This window comes from Cryptotermes secundus, unplaced genomic scaffold (assembly GCF_002891405.2).
Source record: "Cryptotermes secundus unplaced genomic scaffold, Csec_1.0 scaffold47, whole genome shotgun sequence".
Taxonomy (NCBI): domain Eukaryota; kingdom Metazoa; phylum Arthropoda; class Insecta; order Blattodea; family Kalotermitidae; genus Cryptotermes; species Cryptotermes secundus.
This window is the reverse complement of record NW_019721002.1, coordinates 19,139-38,610: the sequence shown is the minus strand read 5'-3', so window position 1 is coordinate 38,610 and position 19,472 is coordinate 19,139. Positions and strand designations below refer to the sequence as shown.

The 19,472-nt window shown below is 40.5% G+C and overlaps 1 protein-coding gene across 3 annotated transcripts in view; it reads left to right on the top strand.

The window, feature by feature from the left end:
* Window positions 1-18,595, top strand: part of LOC111874367 (talin-1) — a 95,509-nt gene extending 76,914 nt beyond the window's left edge. For 2 of the 3 annotated variants that reach the window (XM_023869820.2, XM_033755540.1), the window contains exons 37-44: window positions 3,640-3,756; window positions 4,804-4,989; window positions 7,144-7,360; window positions 8,286-8,410; window positions 10,781-10,906; window positions 12,122-12,367; window positions 13,896-14,188; window positions 16,345-18,595. In XM_023869820.2, coding sequence (XP_023725588.1) covers window positions 3,640-3,756; window positions 4,804-4,989; window positions 7,144-7,360; window positions 8,286-8,410; window positions 10,781-10,906; window positions 12,122-12,367; window positions 13,896-14,188; window positions 16,345-16,813 — 1,779 coding nt within the window. In that variant the 3' untranslated portion in view covers window positions 16,814-18,595. Of the gene's footprint in view, window positions 1-1,266; window positions 1,619-3,639; window positions 3,757-4,803; window positions 4,990-7,143; window positions 7,361-8,285; window positions 8,411-10,780; window positions 10,907-12,121; window positions 12,368-13,895; window positions 14,189-16,344 lie in introns of those variants that run through there. The other variant, XM_023869829.2, reaches the window with a different exon arrangement.
* Window positions 18,596-19,472: the final 877 nt, after the last annotated feature.

Sequence of the window (19,472 nt, the reverse complement as noted above, 5' to 3'; positions counted from 1 at the left end):
GGATGACAGAAGAGCTCTATCTGGATTGGTTGAAATCAGTGTGGTTTCGGCGCCCAGGCGCACTTTTACGTCAGCGGTCAATGTTAGTGGTTGACAGTTTTCGAAGCCATTTAACTGAAAATGTGAAAGTGAAGATGAGGCAGGAGAAAAGTGATATGGTTGTGATACCAGGGGGGATGACTGGCATGTTACAACCACTTGACGTGTCAAGTCCTTTCAAGTCTCATTTGCGATGCTTTTACCGGGACTGGAGATGCGGTTCCACGGAGATGACGCCGACTGGACGATTGAAGAAACCTTCATTAAGTCAAATGTGTGAGTGGATTGTGGCTGCATGGAACACCATACCAGAAGAAATGGTTTCCAAAAGTTTTAAAGTCACATCCATATCCAATGCAGTGGACAGGACTGAAGATGACGCTGTATGGCTGACATCACCTGACAGCGAAACTTCGAGCGAGAGCGACATCGACAGTAACGAGTCAAGTGATGAACAGTAATATGGTTCAATTACCGTGGACCAACTTCAGAAAGTGTCGCATAATTTATTCATGTGATACGAAGCATGTTTGCAAGCAGAAGGGGGTCACTTTCAGCACCTGTTATAAAGCACGGTAAGTTTGTGTTATCTTTTTACAGTATTCTTATAAATGTGTGCATGTACAGAAACTGATGTAAGGGTATCAGCGACACGACTGCACTCTTGCTAGCGGGGAGGGGCACAGTAGTCGCGGAGAAACATTCCATCCGCTCTACGCGGCTGACCCGGTTTCCTCTATCTTTGAACACCCTGTATTACTAATTATGAATATAATTTTTTTTAAATGAAGTGTGATTTCGAATATAAGCCGCACCCCAGTTTTCCTCTTGAATTTTTGGCAAAAAATGTGCGGCCTATACATGCGTAAATACGGTATTTTAGTTTCCCCTCCCAGTTCTTATTCTACCAATATTCCATTCTCTCATCTGTCATCGGGGGGCTCGTACAGTGCAGCCACTTGTGGCCTAAGTACTAAGGGACTTGGTCCTATCCCATCACAAGAATAGAAACAGAATATAAAAGAAAGAAGTCAGTTTTGGTCTGTGATATTTGATCATTGTGGAGATTTTTTATGTTTTGTATAACATATGGGAATTGTTTTATTGCAAACACAAGCTGCGAGAGACATTCTGTATGTGATCTTATTTGCTACGAGGCGAATGCCAGAATTCCACCAACTGATAGGGATGTGGCACAGTGCTGAATTTGTTTTGTTGCTCTGGCAGGTGGAGTCGGACACAGAGCCTCCTGATTGGCTTGTGTCTGACCAGGAGGAGGAGTTGATTCGTCTGCTCAGCGTGGAGAACCTCCACCAGTCGGAACCCACCACCGACATCATACAGTTGCTTGTTGCTTAGACATATCATTGCTGTGTGTTGTGTGAATCCCATGGGGATCTCTGCATTTCTATCACTCTGTTTTCTTATTTAAAAATTGAGGTTTTGGTTTGTGATATAAATTGGCAATCTAAATTGAACATTATTCACTTTTTATATCTATATTTGTATCTATTCCTGTCCTCTTTTGTTCAATAAACAAGCTTCATGCAACATGACGGGTTGTAAAGAAAGTTGTGTGTAGCGAGGTATGTACAGACGTGTTTGTGTGAGTAGTTCGCTAACACATCGCTGAGGCATGGCATGTGGTTAACACTGTTGTGTTTTGTGGGCTATGGAACATGTGTCACACAAACATCCATTCCTGAAGATAGCTAGACAGTACTCATGCTTCATGTGAATGGAACCTGCAGAAGTGGCATTTGAGTACTTCCATGGGCTTGAGAACATTTCAAAATGAAAAGTATACAAAATGTGTTCATAATTTGCATGACTTTTCTTTTTGAGGCAGAAAATGTTTTCAGAAGATCAAAATAACAAAATATATGTGATTCCAAAATCTGTGCTAGAGTTTACAGAAGTTTTCTCAGACTCTGAACCATGAAGCAAAGAATTGTACCCCACTGAGGTACATATTTGTGGCAGAAATTGGGACAGTTCAGATTAAACAAGATTAGTCAAGGTCGCTACATACAAGGATGACCCCAAGACATCACCATTGGTCCCCATATTGATTACTCCTGTCTCCTACTTATTCCTACATATTAATAATTAATTTCATGGTGCATTTTTTCCCTCGAAGAGTCAGTACTCACTCAGAAAATAAAGTTTTATGCATCCCAAAGGTTAATGTTCACAGAAGCCACCACTGAACTCAATCCTAAGCCATTTGGGTTTGGGCCATTCCTCCATACGTATTTTCTCAAACATCTACCCTGTTTACAGGTTTCTGACCAAACTTTTGTAAGAAATGTTTACTTTCCAGTTTTCCCTACATCTTATCCTAAAATTATTTATGTGATCAGTACAAATTTTGAGTATGAAGTTCCTCATTATGCAGTTTTCTCCAGCCTACTTTATGTCCTCTCTCTTGGGTGTAGATGTTCTCATTACTGTCTTGTTCTCAACTGCAGTCAGTGTATGTTCCTCCCAAGTTTCACACCATATAAAACAGCAGATAATAATATGTACTGGTTTTTGTTGTTTTCTTTTTTCTTGTATCATATCCTGATAATGGATGCAGAGTCAGTTCCCCGAACAGTGGAGTTTTACTTTTTATTCCATAATGGATTGGTTCACAGCCAGGGAATCACATTAGTCAAGAAATCTTGTCTGGTTTTCATTTCTGTTTTCATGTTGGAAAGAACAGGGAGGGAACTGGCACTGTTCTGGAGAGTAAGAGAAAACTTCAGTTGAGAACCATGATGAAACACCTTATATAAAATCAGGTGTTCTCATGGCAATGACTATGAAGGTTACCATCTTCAGGGATGTGCTGCTATGTCATCTGCAGAGGATTTCGGTGCCTCCACTTTCTGAAGGAGAGGCAGCAGACTCTTCTAGAATGTTTGTAACTTTCTGCCAGATCTTACTCAGTATCACATCCCAAAAGACAGTAATCTTCATCTTATGTTGTTTCGTAATGTTGTTGACTGAACTAACAAATGTTCATGTTTGGAGGTACTGCATGTCAAAGGGATGCCATTCATTGCAAATTGTTGGGAATTGTTTACTTTTTATAAGTCAGCAGTTGAAAAATTGGGAGACCTACATTCTGATTTAGTAAGAGAAGGTATTTGTTCTGTGGAATTTCCAGTTCTTATGACAGTGACTATTGAATATTACTCTTCTGGGGTGTGATGCCATGTGTTCCGGTAGATAGTTATCAGCGTTTCAGAGTGACCTGTTAGGTTTTCATCTTTTTTTCCTAAAAATGGAGGCACCAGGTTCATCGGAAACATTGGTAATTATCTACCAGACTGTACTTTGTAACCCAGAAGGCAGCAATCTTCAAATATTTACTTTTTCTGATACATTAGAATTTTTCTGTGTCACACCAACAACATCCTTAAATAGATCCACATATTTCTGATGACATTCTCTTAGTTTGATTTGAGATATGGGTAGATTGTGGAACATCACATTATGTTCAGGAACAGCGTGCGTAAATAAGTGTGTTTTTATATTGGGCTGCAGACAGTTGGCATCATTGCTGAGGCTTATTCATTATGTCCTGTGAAGAACTTGTGTTTGTGTGCGCAGGTGATGGTAACCAATGTGACTTCACTGCTCAAGACTGTCAAGGCTGTGGAGGATGAACACACACGTGGCACCCGTGCTCTTGAGTCCACCATTGAGGTTATTGCACAGGAGATTCGAGTGAGTCACCTGTTTTCATACTAGACAAAATGATAATTCAGCCTTCGTTTAGCCCTTCAGAGCATGAAATTTATCTAAATAATATTTAAAAATTAACTTCCTATGTCACAGAAAACATACCACATCTCCAGTATGAAGACTGGTCAGTTAATTCAGTTTAGGGAAATAATCACTGTTTATTGTGTGAATCATATGACAGAGATAAACTCGGTGAGCAAAATGCAGAATATCTGAACACTAACGCAGGTGGTGCTGTAAATTGTTAACAGTACCTGTATAAAGTTTATTTAGGGACTGCGAAACAAGTGCAGTAAAATTATTACTAAAGTTTTTTAGAATTATATATCTCTTGCCCAACAAATGCTTTCAACTCTTATCCAGTAAATGTTCACATTCCATGAAGCAGTTGATGTCACATGAGAGAACTCATGCCCTACAGCCACCAGAATGTACCTAAATGCCGAATATTTATGAATAAAGAAGCATCTTGTAATTAGGTGAGAATCATTGATTGCTGAAGTCACAGATTGATGTATATACCCATATATATGTGAGTGTGTGGTGTGTTTGGAATGAAGGTGCAGTGGTAGAGGGGCCCTCAGCTGTACTGTTGCACTATACCATTGTCCCTGGGCATTACACGTTCCACTGCACTGAGGGTGACACCCATCCTAAAAAAAAACAACATTATCACAGGAGTAAGGGCTTAACCTTTCCATAGGTTTTTTACTTCACTGTTGGTGTGTGGACTGTGTAGCATTGATTGGTAGGATGGTAGATGAGTGATGAGGAACAGATTTGAGAGGAACCAGTCTTGGCATACTCAAGGCACTGTCCTTGGCATTTGCCTGGAGGAACTGAGGAAAACAAGCATAAGAAACAGTCTATCAGAGACAGATGAGTGTATGTACCCCTTCAACTTGAGATTAGTCTACTGTTGTAGGATGGGCGTGAACCCTGATGTGCCATTGTGACAGAAGAGCTAAGGATACTACTATTGCTTTGTAACCCAGATTTGACAGCATGAATGTTTTGTTCATGGCTCAGGCCCTGCACTCCCCAGAGCAAAAGAAAAGTCATGCTACACCAGAGGAACTCGTGCGATGCACCAAGTCGATCACTGTGGCTACAGCAAAGGCAGTTGCAGCTGGCAATAGCTGCAAGCAGGATGACATCATTGTTGCTGCCAACATGGGACGCAAGGCAATCTCCGATATGCTGACCATATGCAAGGTATTTGATCCTGCATTATAAATTGGTTGTTGGCTGTGCCAGGATGCGAAACCGTAGTTTCAGATGTAGCCCACACCCATAAGCATGTCATACATAATTGGATCAAGATGTATCGCATAAACTTTGTTATATTTGATATGTATGTCAGGAGAAAGTCAATTTTTAGATGCCAAAGAATTTTTTTTTCTGAGACATTTGATGTCTCATTTAGAATCCTTGTCATTATAAGTGAGTGAGATTTAACAGAAATTACTGGAATTACAGCTTAGATAATGACAATTTTTCTTTCAGCCGTCATGTAACTTAACTTTTTTTAATTTTTATATTTATGGTTTCTGTGTAACTCGCGTGTCGCCAAGAAGGTCTACTTGTGTTTGGCTGCTTAACTTACATGTACCTACTTTGTTAAAATTATTGTAGTAGGTGTTCTTTTCCATGAGATTTGTGAAATTTTTTGATTGTTCTCCAGAGGCCATCCTTGCAGTTGTGTGGAATGTATGTGGGACTAACAGAGAAACATAAATGAGACCAAGAAGGACATTAGAATTAAAGTAGGATGAAGGAAAGGTATGGAATGTCTCAGAACGAGGCCACAGCCTTCTAAACCTTTTCCAATTCATCATTTGTTAGTCATACTGTCATCTTATGCTTCGTAGTTGTGATGCTGAAAGCATTCTTAACACTTCGCGGACCGGTGATTTAAATATTTAAATCACCTTGGGAACCGGCAATTTTAAACATACTACACTAACTTGTGCATTGTTCACTTTAAAAATTAATATAAAATCTCCTAATTAATTTTTTAACTAAAATTTTTGGAGAACACTTACCAATGCTCCTAGAAATGCTTGAGGGTGTGATATTTCTGGAAACTTTCCCCTTTGTGAAGTGGCATTAAACAGAACTTGCAAATGTAGACATACTCCTTTTTTTTGTGAACTGTGCAAACACAGCATTGCCTAGAAGTATTCTTCCCCTTGGAATGTTCACTCTTCACAATTTTCACGAGGGTATTTTTCCGCATATCACTCAAGAGTCGCCCTGGGGGGTCCACATGAGGCCTTTATGGGGTGGGAGTTGATGGGCCCGGTCGTACTAAGTCTTTGTGTGACCCTGGTTCTGCCACCACCATCTGGTGTGTAGCCCAGGCCTTTGCCACATTCATCAGAAATGCTTTGTATTTCAATTTTGAATCGGTTTAGATTTTTTTTTAGATTTTTTGCTGTCCCCGCAATGTTACTATGCGCAATGTTATTAGCTGCATGATCGTTGGAGCTACTGTCACTTTTACTGTCTGTGGCCACAATTCTTTGTTGTCCCCCGTCACTGTCGCTGTCTGAATGACAATTAATCCATTACTACACGTCTCACAAGGCAGGTCAGCTAGGTCATCGGAGGAGAATTTGTCCTTGATCCATTCTCCCCACTAGCTACTGGCTGATACACACAGCTTGAAGAAGGCAAAGCATTTTCCTTTATAGTTGGTTAAGTAAACAGCGAGGTCAAGTTACTGACTGCTAACTAAACATTCCAGAGTCTTATCACGCATCTGCACGCAGTTGCATGCAATGTAGGTGGCGCCAGAGCAATGTATAGTGTGTAGCAACTTATCGTGTTCTAAAAACCTGTTAACACGCGAATGGTCTGCCATGTTTAAAAGCGAAAAACCTTTTAAAGGGTGCGCGGTCCGCAAAGTGTTAAGTAACCTGTAGAGAAGTAAAGGGGTAGTTCATCCGGGTACTGAAAGGCATCCTGAGGAGAGGAAGCTGACAAGAAATTTGGAGGGGAAGATTATAGGGAAAAGGAAGAGATAGAGGCTTTCCATCTGTCAACCCATATAAACTGGAAAGGGTGCAAGGAGAATATGTATATCTGTATAGAGTGCTATGTTTTTGCTGGTACGTGCTGGTGTGCATGCCAACAAACTATAGATGTGTACTGATGAACTTGTTAAAGGTTGGAAGCCACATTCTTTTGGTCTTGATGCTGAAAGTGAGAATATTTCTGGGAGGGTGAAGTGTGCACACACGCATACAGACACATGTGTTACTGTTGATGCGGTTTGTGGTTTCTGCCCTTTGCCGTGCAAGGAGAAGTTTCCTTCTGCTACCTGACAGGACCCAGACTGTTGACTCGATTGTGGTTATGTTGCAGGGAACATCCAACTCAGCGGACAGTGAGGAGCTGCGCACTCGAACCCTGCACGCTGGACACGACGTGGCTGTTCAGTACCGTGAATTGCTTCAGACTGTATTGCACATTCTAAGTCGTCCAGGTGGTGCAGCAGATGCGAAGCAGAACCTGCCGCCTATCTCTCGACGCATAGCCCAGTGTGTCACAGAATTGGTGACTTCTGCTGAATTGCTTAAAGGTGCTGTATGTTGTCCCTGTAACACTGGTGTACTCTTCAAGTTGGTGCTGCCATGTTGCATAGCGTCCTACTTATCGTAAGTGTAGTTTTTAGACACTATCGCAGTCCTGTGTAGCACCTGTTAAAGTCACTCATCCATCAGTATGTATGAAAGAATTTGAGAAAAACTAAAAAGATTTCTCATGAAATTTTGGTATTGGGGAGTTTTATATTTGGCAGTGCACTTTAGTTTTTGTCAGCATCAGATAAAAACAACAGACATTTCATGAAGAACCAGATGTGTTTCAGCACATATTTCGGTAAATAATTATCAGAGTTTAAAATGTTTCATTCGAAAGTTGTAGAGAAAGATAAGATACATGTTTTCTGATCCTTACACTTATTCCATGAGTCATATTGAATTCTGGATAATTAAAGCAAAGGGATTTTATTTGTACATTTCTGAACTTGTGAATCCATCAGTCAAAAATGGCCTCCCAAACACACCTAATGACTGCCCACTCTTATTCTCAGGCCATGCTGTAGCTTGGGCGGTTAGTTGCTGGCCAACTTCCCACTGTGGTGGCCTGGGTTCGATGCCGGTTCAGGTCATGTGAGATTTTTGTTGTGGACAAAGTGGCATTGGGGCAGGTGTTCTCCGAGTACTAAAGTTTCCCCTGACAGTTCTCATTCCACTGACTGCCACACACATTTAATCATCTGTAATCCGTGGCTGATACAATAGGCCAAATAGTGGCTGATGTACCAAGTGGAGTCTCACCCTACCCCAAGAGGAAGGGAAAACTCTCATTCCTAATATTCCTAGCTTTCTTGATTTTCCCATTATTCAATATAATGTAATACAGGGCACAACAATGTAAGACAGTAGTTTGATTGTTGAATGTAGAGCATTACATTACTGTTATGCTGCTCTCAATTGTTGCAGGAACAGACTGGGTGGACCCTGATGACCCGACTGTTATAGCGGAGAATGAATTGCTCGGTGCTGCGGCTTCTATTGATGCTGCTGCGAAGAAGTTGGCAAGCCTGCGCCCACGAAGATCTGTTCAGGTGAGCTCTGTGAAGTGTCATTTAAGTAAGAGAATGGACAGCTAGGCCATGTTTGGGAGGTGCTGGCCCCTGTGAGATATGTTTGATATTCTTGGTTGTTTATGTCAGTATCACCCAGGAATCAAACATATTATTACAGTGACCAGTGACATCTGCAGGTGCTCATCTTGCCGCTTTCTGAGGTATGTACATATGTTACATGAGCTACAGAAGTAGATACAGTCACAGACGGCAAATAAGGAGTGAGCTGGGTGATAGTGTTTGTCTGGCTGGAGATTTACAATATATCATCCTTGCAACTCTAAATATATTTATGTGATAATTCATTCTTACATAGCTGACTCCCTCACGCAATCCCCTCCCTCTAAAGAAAAAAAAAGAAATACATATAATAGTTGAAAGAATTGTAACACAATTTTTACAAGTACAGTGTGTTCTCACATTAAGGGCAGTTGGTTACTGGATTTATTCCTTGTAGAAATTGTAAAATATTGTCATAAACACGAAGTGCAGAACAACAAGGAACTGAGCCAAAACAGTTTTTTTTTCTTTTAAAATGATGACTTCTTAAAAAAATCTATTTCACATACTCACATGCATCAGTGATGTAGCAGGGTAGGTAGGTGGTGACTGGCTAGCCTGGGCACTTGTGTCAGTGTTTAGGAGTTTACTGGCAGTGTGGTTGCTGTTCCCATCTTATTTCAGACGTTGCAGTGTGTTACCATTATTTATGATATCAGGAAAGAGGTTGTCAAATTGGAGTACTTCTGTGGAGACATATTGGATTTTTTAAGCGAACCGGTTTGTGTCTGACCAGCTTACTATCAGAATTTTCTATACTTAAAATCGTAGGAATATGAAGAACATGGCATTGTGTTAGAAGAGGGTATGGTTTCTCCACTTGATCAAGAACTGGGTACTGATAGATTCAGATGACACACAATATTGTAACGTGTTTCATTACTGAATACGCTGTAGAGATTGTTAATTGGTTTATTCAACAACCTACAAGTAACAGCTACAATTAATTATAACAATGTTATGGGTTTCCACACTTTACAAATCCTACAACCAAATCTCTTCACACTATCTTCAAGAGTCTTCACGTATTAATAACGCGGGAGCTATACAAGTCTCCCTGAATTACACACTCCAAATATAACTGTACTACAGCACTCACTAAGTCTCGAAAGCACACACTAAGTCTTCCGCTCGCTGAATTCTTAGTTATCGCACACTGTCACATAAGATCTTGTAACCATGTGTTCGGGTCTTCTTATTGCGACTGCTGCTATATTTCAACTCGACTCGCAGGCTGCTACCTTGAGAACTGTTGATAACAATTGCTTATGGGCTTGCTCGGAACTATCTCAGAACTGAACTCGGCGATGGCCACATTTCAACTCTCTTTGCAGGCAGCCCAGCTCTCTTATATAGGGGCTGTGTGGGCCTGTTACGTAGCAACGCTGTTACCTCATGCCGTCTTACGTCACCGCGCGTTGCACGTTACGTTACCATGCGTAGGGGGGGAGGGGAGCGCTGACTCATCTGCCATGTCACTGTGGCCTGAGTTTCCACGTTGCTGCTGGGTAGGGAGGGGTTCTCCGTTGCGCAACATGTCACAATATTGTGCAGTTTAATGTAGTCATGCTACAAGGAGCCAGCTACCTCAGCCTGGGCCTACATTTCATGTCATAGTGTGTCAGCCTCACTTCTCTCCTGACGTTTGGGGAAAGCTTTTTCTCTGACATGGTACACACAGTATGTACACCTTCCTTTAACTTGACAGTAGTTTTCATATTGTCACATACAGTGACTCCCAGTTTGTTATCAGTCAGTGCAGCACTTTGCGAATAACAAAGTGGTATTTTACTATTTTGGCTACAGTGTAACTTCAAATTTTGGTTCCGTTTTACTGAGAGACTAAGTGAACTGCAGTAATTCTTGTTATCTAGTGTCCAAGCCTCTGGAATTTTCATGCAACCAGAAAGAATTTCAAGGAAAGATAAAAGGTAAAAGGTAAAGCTATCCCTGTAACAGGCCATGGAGGCCCATAAGGGTATGAGAGGTCAAGGCCCTCACATCTTCTAGACAATCAGCTCAGAGATGGTGGTAAGGTCAGTCTTACGCAGTCTTCATAACTGCATTACAGTATATGTATCTGATCTCTTTCATTTATCAATCTGCTTTGTCGCGTAGGAGGGCTCCCACACAAGAACTAAAGCCAGACGCTGTGTTGAGTTTTCATCAAGAATTTTTCTCTTGCAGCTGGCAGGTTCATGTAAGTGGGAAATCCTGTTGCCTATACATTCTGTGTAATGGTGAGTTTGCTGTAATATGGGCCATATGGGGTTGTGTTTCTGTTGACAGGAGGCTGATGAGAATCTCAACTTTGATGAGATGATCTTGGAGGCTGCGAAATCCATTGCGGCTGCAAACTCTGCCCTTGTGAAGGCTGCATCTGCTGCCCAGAGGGAACTCATTGACCAGGGCAAGGTAAGATGAAGAGAGAAATATGTCCCTTCACTCAGGGTTAATATTCACAGAGCATGATTTGACATTCCCACAGCACTAACTGTAAGTTGTGTAAGTTCTCTGAGATCAATTTCAAACCTCTGAATCTCAACCAGATAGTGTTAAACAGATTCAGCTCTGGCCTCATAGAAAAAGGCTGCATCTCAATTACTTGAACTGTCTGTTTAATGCTGTTTAAGAAAATGAGTTCTTGTTGTTTTCAGAATCATACAAACCACATAATACTGTGGACAGAGTGCAGTAAAGTAAAGGTATCCCTGTAACAGGCCGTGGAGTCCCATAGGGTCATGAGATGTTGAGATTCCCGCATTTTTGTAGACAATTGGCTCATAGATGGCGGTGAGGTTATTGGCCTCACGCACAGGCCGACCTTTGCCCCAAAGAATATTCCTGGTACTCATTTCTGTTAGAGGCTGGGTCGACTCCAAGGCCATAGTGCGGCTGGAAGTATTAGGTCAATTGAAAAAATCCACCTCATCGGGATTTGATCTCATGACCATCCGGCTTGTAGCATAGTACCTCAGCCAACTATGCTACCGTGTGCCCCTGTACAAAGTGCAGTAAAAAAAAGTAAAAGTAAAGCTATCCCTGTACCAGGCCGTGAAGGCCCGTAGGGTTGTGAGATGTTGAGGGTCCCACATTATCTAGACAATCAGCTCAAAGATTATTAATCTTAAAGCTGGAAGCATGTGTAGTAACTACCATGTTTGGGGCCATGCCATAGCTCAAGTAGTTAGTCGCTGGCTTCCTACTGCGGCGGCCCGGGTTTGATCCCAAGTCTGGTCAAGTGGGATTTGTGTTGGAGAAAGTGGCGCTGGGGCAGGTTTTCTCCAAGTACTTCGGTTTCCCCTGCCAATCTTCATTCCACCAATTGCTCCGCAATGCCCTCACCTATCATCTGGGGCTGGTACAATAGGCTAAAAGTGGCCACAGTACAAGGGACTTAGTCCCACCCCACTAGCACTAAAAAAAACCCTGTGTTTTAAAGGGAATAATAATTATATCCTCAGTTGTCTTCAGAATAATTTTTTCCTACGCAATGTTTTCAACCAAAATGTTATTTCGGATTACACAGTGTTAAATAAAATTCAGTGTGGTTGGTAGAGTGTGTTAATGAAAGTCTGTTTTGGCCAGAGTTCTTACATTTGTGTGTCTGTGTACTTCATTTCCACGCAGGTGAGCAGGCGCCCATTGACCAGTTCAGATGATGGGCAATGGTCGGAAGGCCTCATCTCAGCCGCCCGTCTCGTAGCGGCTGCAACGCACAGCCTGGTGGAGTCCGCTAACTCTCTAGTACAGGGAATGGCTTCGGAGGAGAAGCTCATCTCCAGTGCAAAGCAGGTTGCGTCCTCCACTGCCCAGCTGCTGGTAGCTTGTAAGGTGAAGGCTGATCCTGACGCAGACAGCACCAAGCGGCTGCAGGTGCGTGACATCCTACAGTGAGCAAACCAGGCTCTGAAGCAGCTCCTGGATTTGCCTTGGTGCAGTGCGTTAGATATTTTAGGCTGAGCCATGGTTCCAGCCCTCCCTCTTCTTTCCAAACCATTTGTTTAGGCATGTTCAAGCACTAGGTTCTTAAGAATGAATCAAGGAAAAAAATAATGTTTTGAACACTGATTTTCCAGTCTCATATTTTAAGAATTATCAGATAACTGGTTTTGCTTTGCATATTTCACACAAATTATTGTGTCTATCCGAATTCATTCATTCATCAGTTATCTGTCAAGACGACAGGTCCACAGTCTCTTCCAAAACAGTTCCTCCACTTAATGCGATCTAGAGCTTTCTCCTTCAAATCAAAATATCCTCTTCTGTCCCCAAGGTCATCCAGCATCTTCTTACGTCTTCTTCCTCATCTTCTGGTCACTTCTATCCGCCCCTCTATCTTTCCTTCAGTAACTTCTTTTAGAAGGCAGTTACTGCGTAAGATATGACCAATCCAATTAGCCTTCCGTTTTCTTATTTCGTGTAGGATATTACTCTGCTCACTGACTCTGAATAACACTTCTTCATTTCTCACATAATAGTAGTAGTAGTAGTAATAATAACAATAATTGGCAATGCTAGTATGAATCATTTTGTCAGTGAAATGTGTTTCATTTTCTCTCTCGCTCCCAGTTTCTGCTCAATGTGAAAAGGAACATGGCCCTAGAATTGAATTATTTTAATACAGCGATAAATTGAAAGAAAGCTTCTTTTTGAAGAAATGGGTAGTGTTATCTGCTCATAAATTGTAGTTACAGTGAAGAAAGTGGTAAAAAAAGGTAAAGTTAAACCCGTAACAGGCCGTGGAGTCCCATAGGGTTGTGAGACATTGAGGCTCTCATATTTTCTGGACAATCGGCTCACAGATGGTGGTGAAGTTGTCAGACTTATTATGCCAGCTGCCCATTACCCCCAGAAAGATTCCTGGTACTAATTTCTGTTAGAGGCTGAGTTGAACCCAGGGCCATAGGGCAGCTGGAAGGATAAGGACCTCATCAGGAATTGAACCCATGACCTTCCAGTTCTTGGCATAGTGCCTCAGCCAACTGTGCTACTGCATGCCCAAAAAGGAAATGATGTAACAGAGAAATTAAATATTCTTGTCTCAGTTCACAAAATGTTTTCAAATTGTTATACTGAACTCCTTGCATATGCCTGATTTTTTTCTACTCTCAGCTTATTCTTGTACCCTGAAGATGGCAGTAGCAGATCCCTATTTTCCAGTTCATTTTTCATTAATTGTCATAACCGTTCAGTGTTATGTAGTCTGAGCTACTAACACTATGATTAAATAAACTGTAAATAAATGAAAATGACTGAGTGGTGTTGTGTTAAACAGAAACTGTTAAATCCTTACTATGAGCTAAATTTTAATATTGTGAAGCAATAAGAATGTCAACAGGTCAAGCTGGAAGATTTTTGCCTTCAAGTCAAATAGTGCTTTAGGTGTCTCTCTTTTGTTCAGGCTGCTGGCAACGCTGTGAAGCGTGCAACTGACAACTTGGTGCGGGCGGCACAGCAGTCAATCCAGCAGGAGGAGGAACGTAGTTTGGTGTTGAACCGACGGATGGTGGGGGGGATAGCACAAGAGATTAACGCCCGCTCTGACGTGTTGCGTTTTGAGCGCCAGTTAGAAGAGGCACGTGGACGCCTTGCTGCTATTCGGCAGGCCAAGTACAAGATGAAGGGCGGCGACACCAGCGCGTCGGACACGGAGCCAGATGGATATGGCAGTGGATATGAGTCCTTTACCACACGGTATCGTATCAAAATTTCACTGCTCAGACAAATCTGTATGCAGGGCTAACTGCACTTGTGCATTTGATATTTTGGTTTAAGGGCAGGGAGGGGTGGAGCTTAAAAATTATCAGATCAAATTTTAAATGGTTGTGATAAATAGTGTGTTACACTTCGTACTAATGTTATTTCTGTTCTTGGGTGGTGGGCAATGTTCTGACGTATTGGAGGTACCTGCTGCTTTCGTCTTCAGAGTCAAAGTTGGAGACAGCATGTACCTCCAAAATGTTGGCAGCATCAGTCACAGTCACACAGTGTAACAACCCAAGAAGAAAATTAACATCAGTAATTAACAACTGTGAAAGCCTGAAATCAGTAACTCTTAGTATTCCTAGTTTCTTTGATTCTGCAGTGTGTCATATTCTGAGATGAGCTTTATCTGCTCCCATTTTCAGATTTTGGATTAGTTCTTTCTGACAGATCCAGTGAAGTAGGAACTTAGAACGGAAGATAATGCTGTGTTCTTGATTGTATAGTATGGGACAATTGATGAAGTCCAAGAAACTAATAGTACTGAGTAATTATCAGACATTTTAGTGCATCTACAGGCAGCTGTGCTCTTTGACATAAATGCTGGCATTCATTTTGATCTAATGTTTATAAGAAACAACACCTGTTCTTCATTCTCTCATAAATGCAGTGGTGAGGGCTCACCACACAAACGCCTCTAAATGTGATCCTTATATATAGTACCTTTTTTAATGGCAGGCACCCCTTAAATAAGAAATATGACCCATTTTTTTAATACACAAACTTAAAAATGTCAGAGTATAAGTTTATCGACATCTTGTAAAGTGCTCTTTGACATAAATGCTGGCATTCATTTTGATCTAATGTTTATAAGAAACAACACCTGTTCTTCATTCTCTCATAAATGCAGTGGTGAGGGCTCACCACACAAACGCCTCTAAATGTGATCCTTATATATAGTACCTTTTTTAATGGCAGGCACCCCTTAAATAAGAAATATGACCCATTTTTTTAATACACAAACTTAAAAATGTCAGAGTATAAGTTTATCGACATCTTGTAAAGTGCTCTTTGACATAAATGCTGGCATTCATTTTGATCTAATGTTTATAAGAAACAACACCTGTTCTTCATTCTCTCATAAATGCAGTGGTGAGGGCTCACCACACAAACGCCTCTAAATGTGATCCTTATATATAGTACCTTTTTTAATGGCAGGCACCCCTTAAATAAGAAATATGACCCATTTTTTTAATACACAAACTTAAAAATGTCAGAGTATAAGTTTATTGACATCTTGTAAAGTGATGAAGGGCTCATGTCATATGTGCAGAAATGAATATTGGTACTTGAAAATGGCTGAAATATGTTACTAAAATCCTTTCTGTAACTTACGATTATTTATAATGCAGTATGGCATATAGATTTGTATAATAATGTAGAGTGCAGCAGTATTTCTGCTTCTTTGGAGTGTTTATTGTTGAGATATGAGAATAAAAGGTGAAGAGAGAAAAAGATAAACCTATCCCTGTAACAGGCTGTGTAGGCCCATATGGTTGTGAGATGTCGAGGCTGCCACATTTCCTAGACTGTCAGCTCACAGATGGTGGTGAGGTTGTCAGCCTTATGCACCTGCTGCCCTTTACCCCCAGGAAGATTCCTGGTACTCATTTCTGTTAGAGCCTGAGTCGACCCCAGGGCCGTAGTGCGTGTAAAAGGATTAGGTGAATTGAAAAATGCAGTGAATTCATTGGGAATTGAACCTGTGACTTTCCAGCTGGTAGCATAGTGCCTCAATGAACTATGCTACCGTGCGCCCTACAAGGATCGAGAATAATAAAGAATAATTCAACAATGGAAACTTTACAAACACATATGCTTTTAAAAATACTCCTTTGTCATGAACATTTTTGGACTTCCGTTGAAGAATGGTAACATCAAGACTTAGGATACTTTGATATTCTGCTGCATGTTTTAATTCTGACATCAATTGTGTACCATGAAAGTTTTTGCCAAATATAACGTGCATCATGATTTTCATTGTACAGATTTTGTAAAAAAGGAAATGTGGTATTGAAGTAACAGAACTGCTTTTCTGGTATAGACACTCAGTTTGTTATCAACTAAAATGTTTACATTTATGACAGGTATGAGACAAGGTCCTACGACAACACCTCAACCCCAAAGCATTCTGGTAGTACACCAGTGGTTCACACTACCAACATGAGCCCAAATGGCAATGTGCAGAATCTCTCATCACCAGAGAAACTTCTGTCAAGCATTAACAAGGTGGAGCGTGCTTATAACGACATACAGGGGATGTTGGATGATGCTGGTGATAGTACCAGGAAAATATCTGCAAATCTCAAGCCGACTGGCAGGAAAGTCTTGACACCAGAAATATTGACTGGTGGTGGCCAGACGTACTCAGCTGTCACAACAAACAATTACTCTGAATCGTCAGTGAACAACTTTGCCTCCTCTGGTGGGGATGAGACTACAACCTTGGAACAGCGCATGCTGAAACAACACACTTCGCAACGCACCATGGAGAAACGCACTGTGACCATGACAACTCACTCACAGCTCAAATCATATCGTTTGAATGAGAGTTAGGTGCTGCCTTTTCTTGCTATCCTAAATACTAGACTTAACTGTAGTTGCTTGGAGTTACTAAAATCAAAAAGTGCAATTGAGAAGTTGGCAGGAAATTCACTTTGAGTGCCATCCAGTGTTAATATAGGGTAACATTTCTGGTGCTATGCATACTAATAGGTTTGGATATGTTCTACAATCAGTTTTCATCATGCATTTAAAGGGTTATAATCACTGTAACAACCAAATGTAATTTTCATCCTTAGGTTTTTATAGCATGTATCTAATGTGTAATTTGCCCTATGTGGTTTAGCTGTGTCATGTGTCAGATTTTTCACCATTTTAGTGTACATTTCAGTTATTGTCTTCAGGATGAATGAGGCAGAAGATGATGTGACATGATATATAGGTCTCACGGCAGATATAAGGGTGGGACTGTGAAGGGAGACCTACATATGGCTGCTTCGTGCTTCCATCTGATCCACCCTAAAGATGGCAACTGCACTGTATCTTGAAACACACTGGAACATGTGACATGTTTAAACCCACAAGTCGATATTAACGCATCCAACTGGAATGTTATAAGTGCAGGAGCTCATATCGTCTCACCATTTATTAATCGTAATGAATAAGTTTAATATGTACCTCATAACTTCATATTTTATATTTAAGAAGCAACATATCAATTTTTACCACTGCTTTATTTACACCAGAATAAGATGTTTAGCTTAGTTATTTGTTATCCACATCTCTCATACTGCACGTCTTTCTTCGTGTCTTGCACAGCCCTATTTGAGGTGTTACCCATGTGGTACACCGATCATGATATTAGCAGTGCCATACAGAATGCTTACAGGAAGTGCTGATTTGCATGAGTGTACCTTGATCTGAGACTATGGTACATGAACGGGAAATGTGCAAGTTTGGGCAATGGTTATGGCAAGATATTCCAGTATAAATCATATGACAAGTCTTCCTTTCTGTGTTCCACATCTTCATGTAAGAAGAAAAATGTACATTGAACAAGCAGATTTTGTAATAATTGTACAAGATTTGATGTTCTCATGGTGGAGATTGAAAATTAGTGTCTTATGGGATATGATGGCATATAATCTGGTAGATTGTTACAGGCATTTCAGAGGCATTTACACTGAAGAAGGAGGCAGAATATTCCCGTGAGATACTGGTAACAGTATATGAGACTATGTGAAATAGCATCCTACAAAAAAAATATTTTTATGGTTAAAGTTCTCTTGTGTATTAGATTTTTGGGTATTTGTCATCTCTGTCCAAGATGTTCTAAAAACAGGAAGCCATTTGGGAGGTTGATTTGCTTGTCCAAGTGAAAGTTTTCTCTCTGGTCTTGAAGTAAGAAACCAAAGATGACAAAATTTGGTGTTCGAGTTTATGCAGATTCTGTAGTGGCAAGGATTGACTGATGCATACGAGCATGAGAATCAAATGTTTTGTTGATGTGCAGAGTTTTATAAAAGGAAAGATTTATCATGTATATTTTCAGAGTGATGTAAACACATCTGTAACCAGAGGATGTAACTATAACCTCTTACTTGCTTTCTCATAATCGTGGTTCCACACAATAGGTTGAACACAAGAAAAGTTCATTTTTCCCAAAGTGATTTGTTGGCTCATGTTACAGATTGTGTCGCTGTGCCTTTGGTCAGGATACTGCACAGAAAGTGGTATATACTTGTATATTTGTAGCTGGGATTGTTATAACTTTGTAATTAATTAATTTAGATGTTATTGTGTAATTTGATAATATATTATTCTAACTAAAATCTGCATTGTGTATATTTTCTGTTTGATATCCTCTTTTCATTTTTGTGTAATTCTATATAGAATCGTTGGATTAGGTTCTCACGGCTGTGACAATGAAGAGTACAGTTTTTGGTTGTAACCCCATGTAGTTCAGAGGGACCCTAGCCAGCAAAAGGAAGTGACAAGCTGAGCTCATATTTCTGACTACTGCTTCTGATTTCTTGCCTGGCTTCCTGTTTGACCCTGAAGATGGAGGCAATGTGGTCCTTCGAAATGTCCAGCGTTCTACAAACTACGTGACAAATATAAATCACTCCGTCCAATATGACCTGTAAGTTTATTACTACATGAAAACTTAACACCCTTACATGTTTCGGTCTCTGCGGACCATCTTCAGAGGGCAAACATCACTACAAATAGGAAACCACCATCACATAAGTTGTTTAGACGTAAAGTATGTACACTTATATGCTACAATGCATAGTACACAAAATAGAACATTTCACAAACACAGCAGTTTCCTGGGAATGTAAAGTTTTTAAAAAATTATTTAAAATTTCTTGATACTAGTTCATGATTTGTTTANATTGACATTTGTCAATATATATGATGGACATATATTTTAGTTATTTTAAAGTGAAGACAAGGCATACAATGTACTAGTTTGACGTGAATTGAGTAGCACCTGAAGATGGCATTTTTATGCCGAAACATGTAGTGCGAGTGAGAGAAGAAGATAGATAAGTGTACGCACTGCAAGACGGATTAAACAAATCATGAACTTAAATCAGTGCAAAAGGACGCTAAAATATAACATTCTTGATACTAATTAAAAATTTGCATTGTCAATAATTAAAATTCATAAACCATGCAGGCTCATGTTTGTCCTCCCATCGTCCCT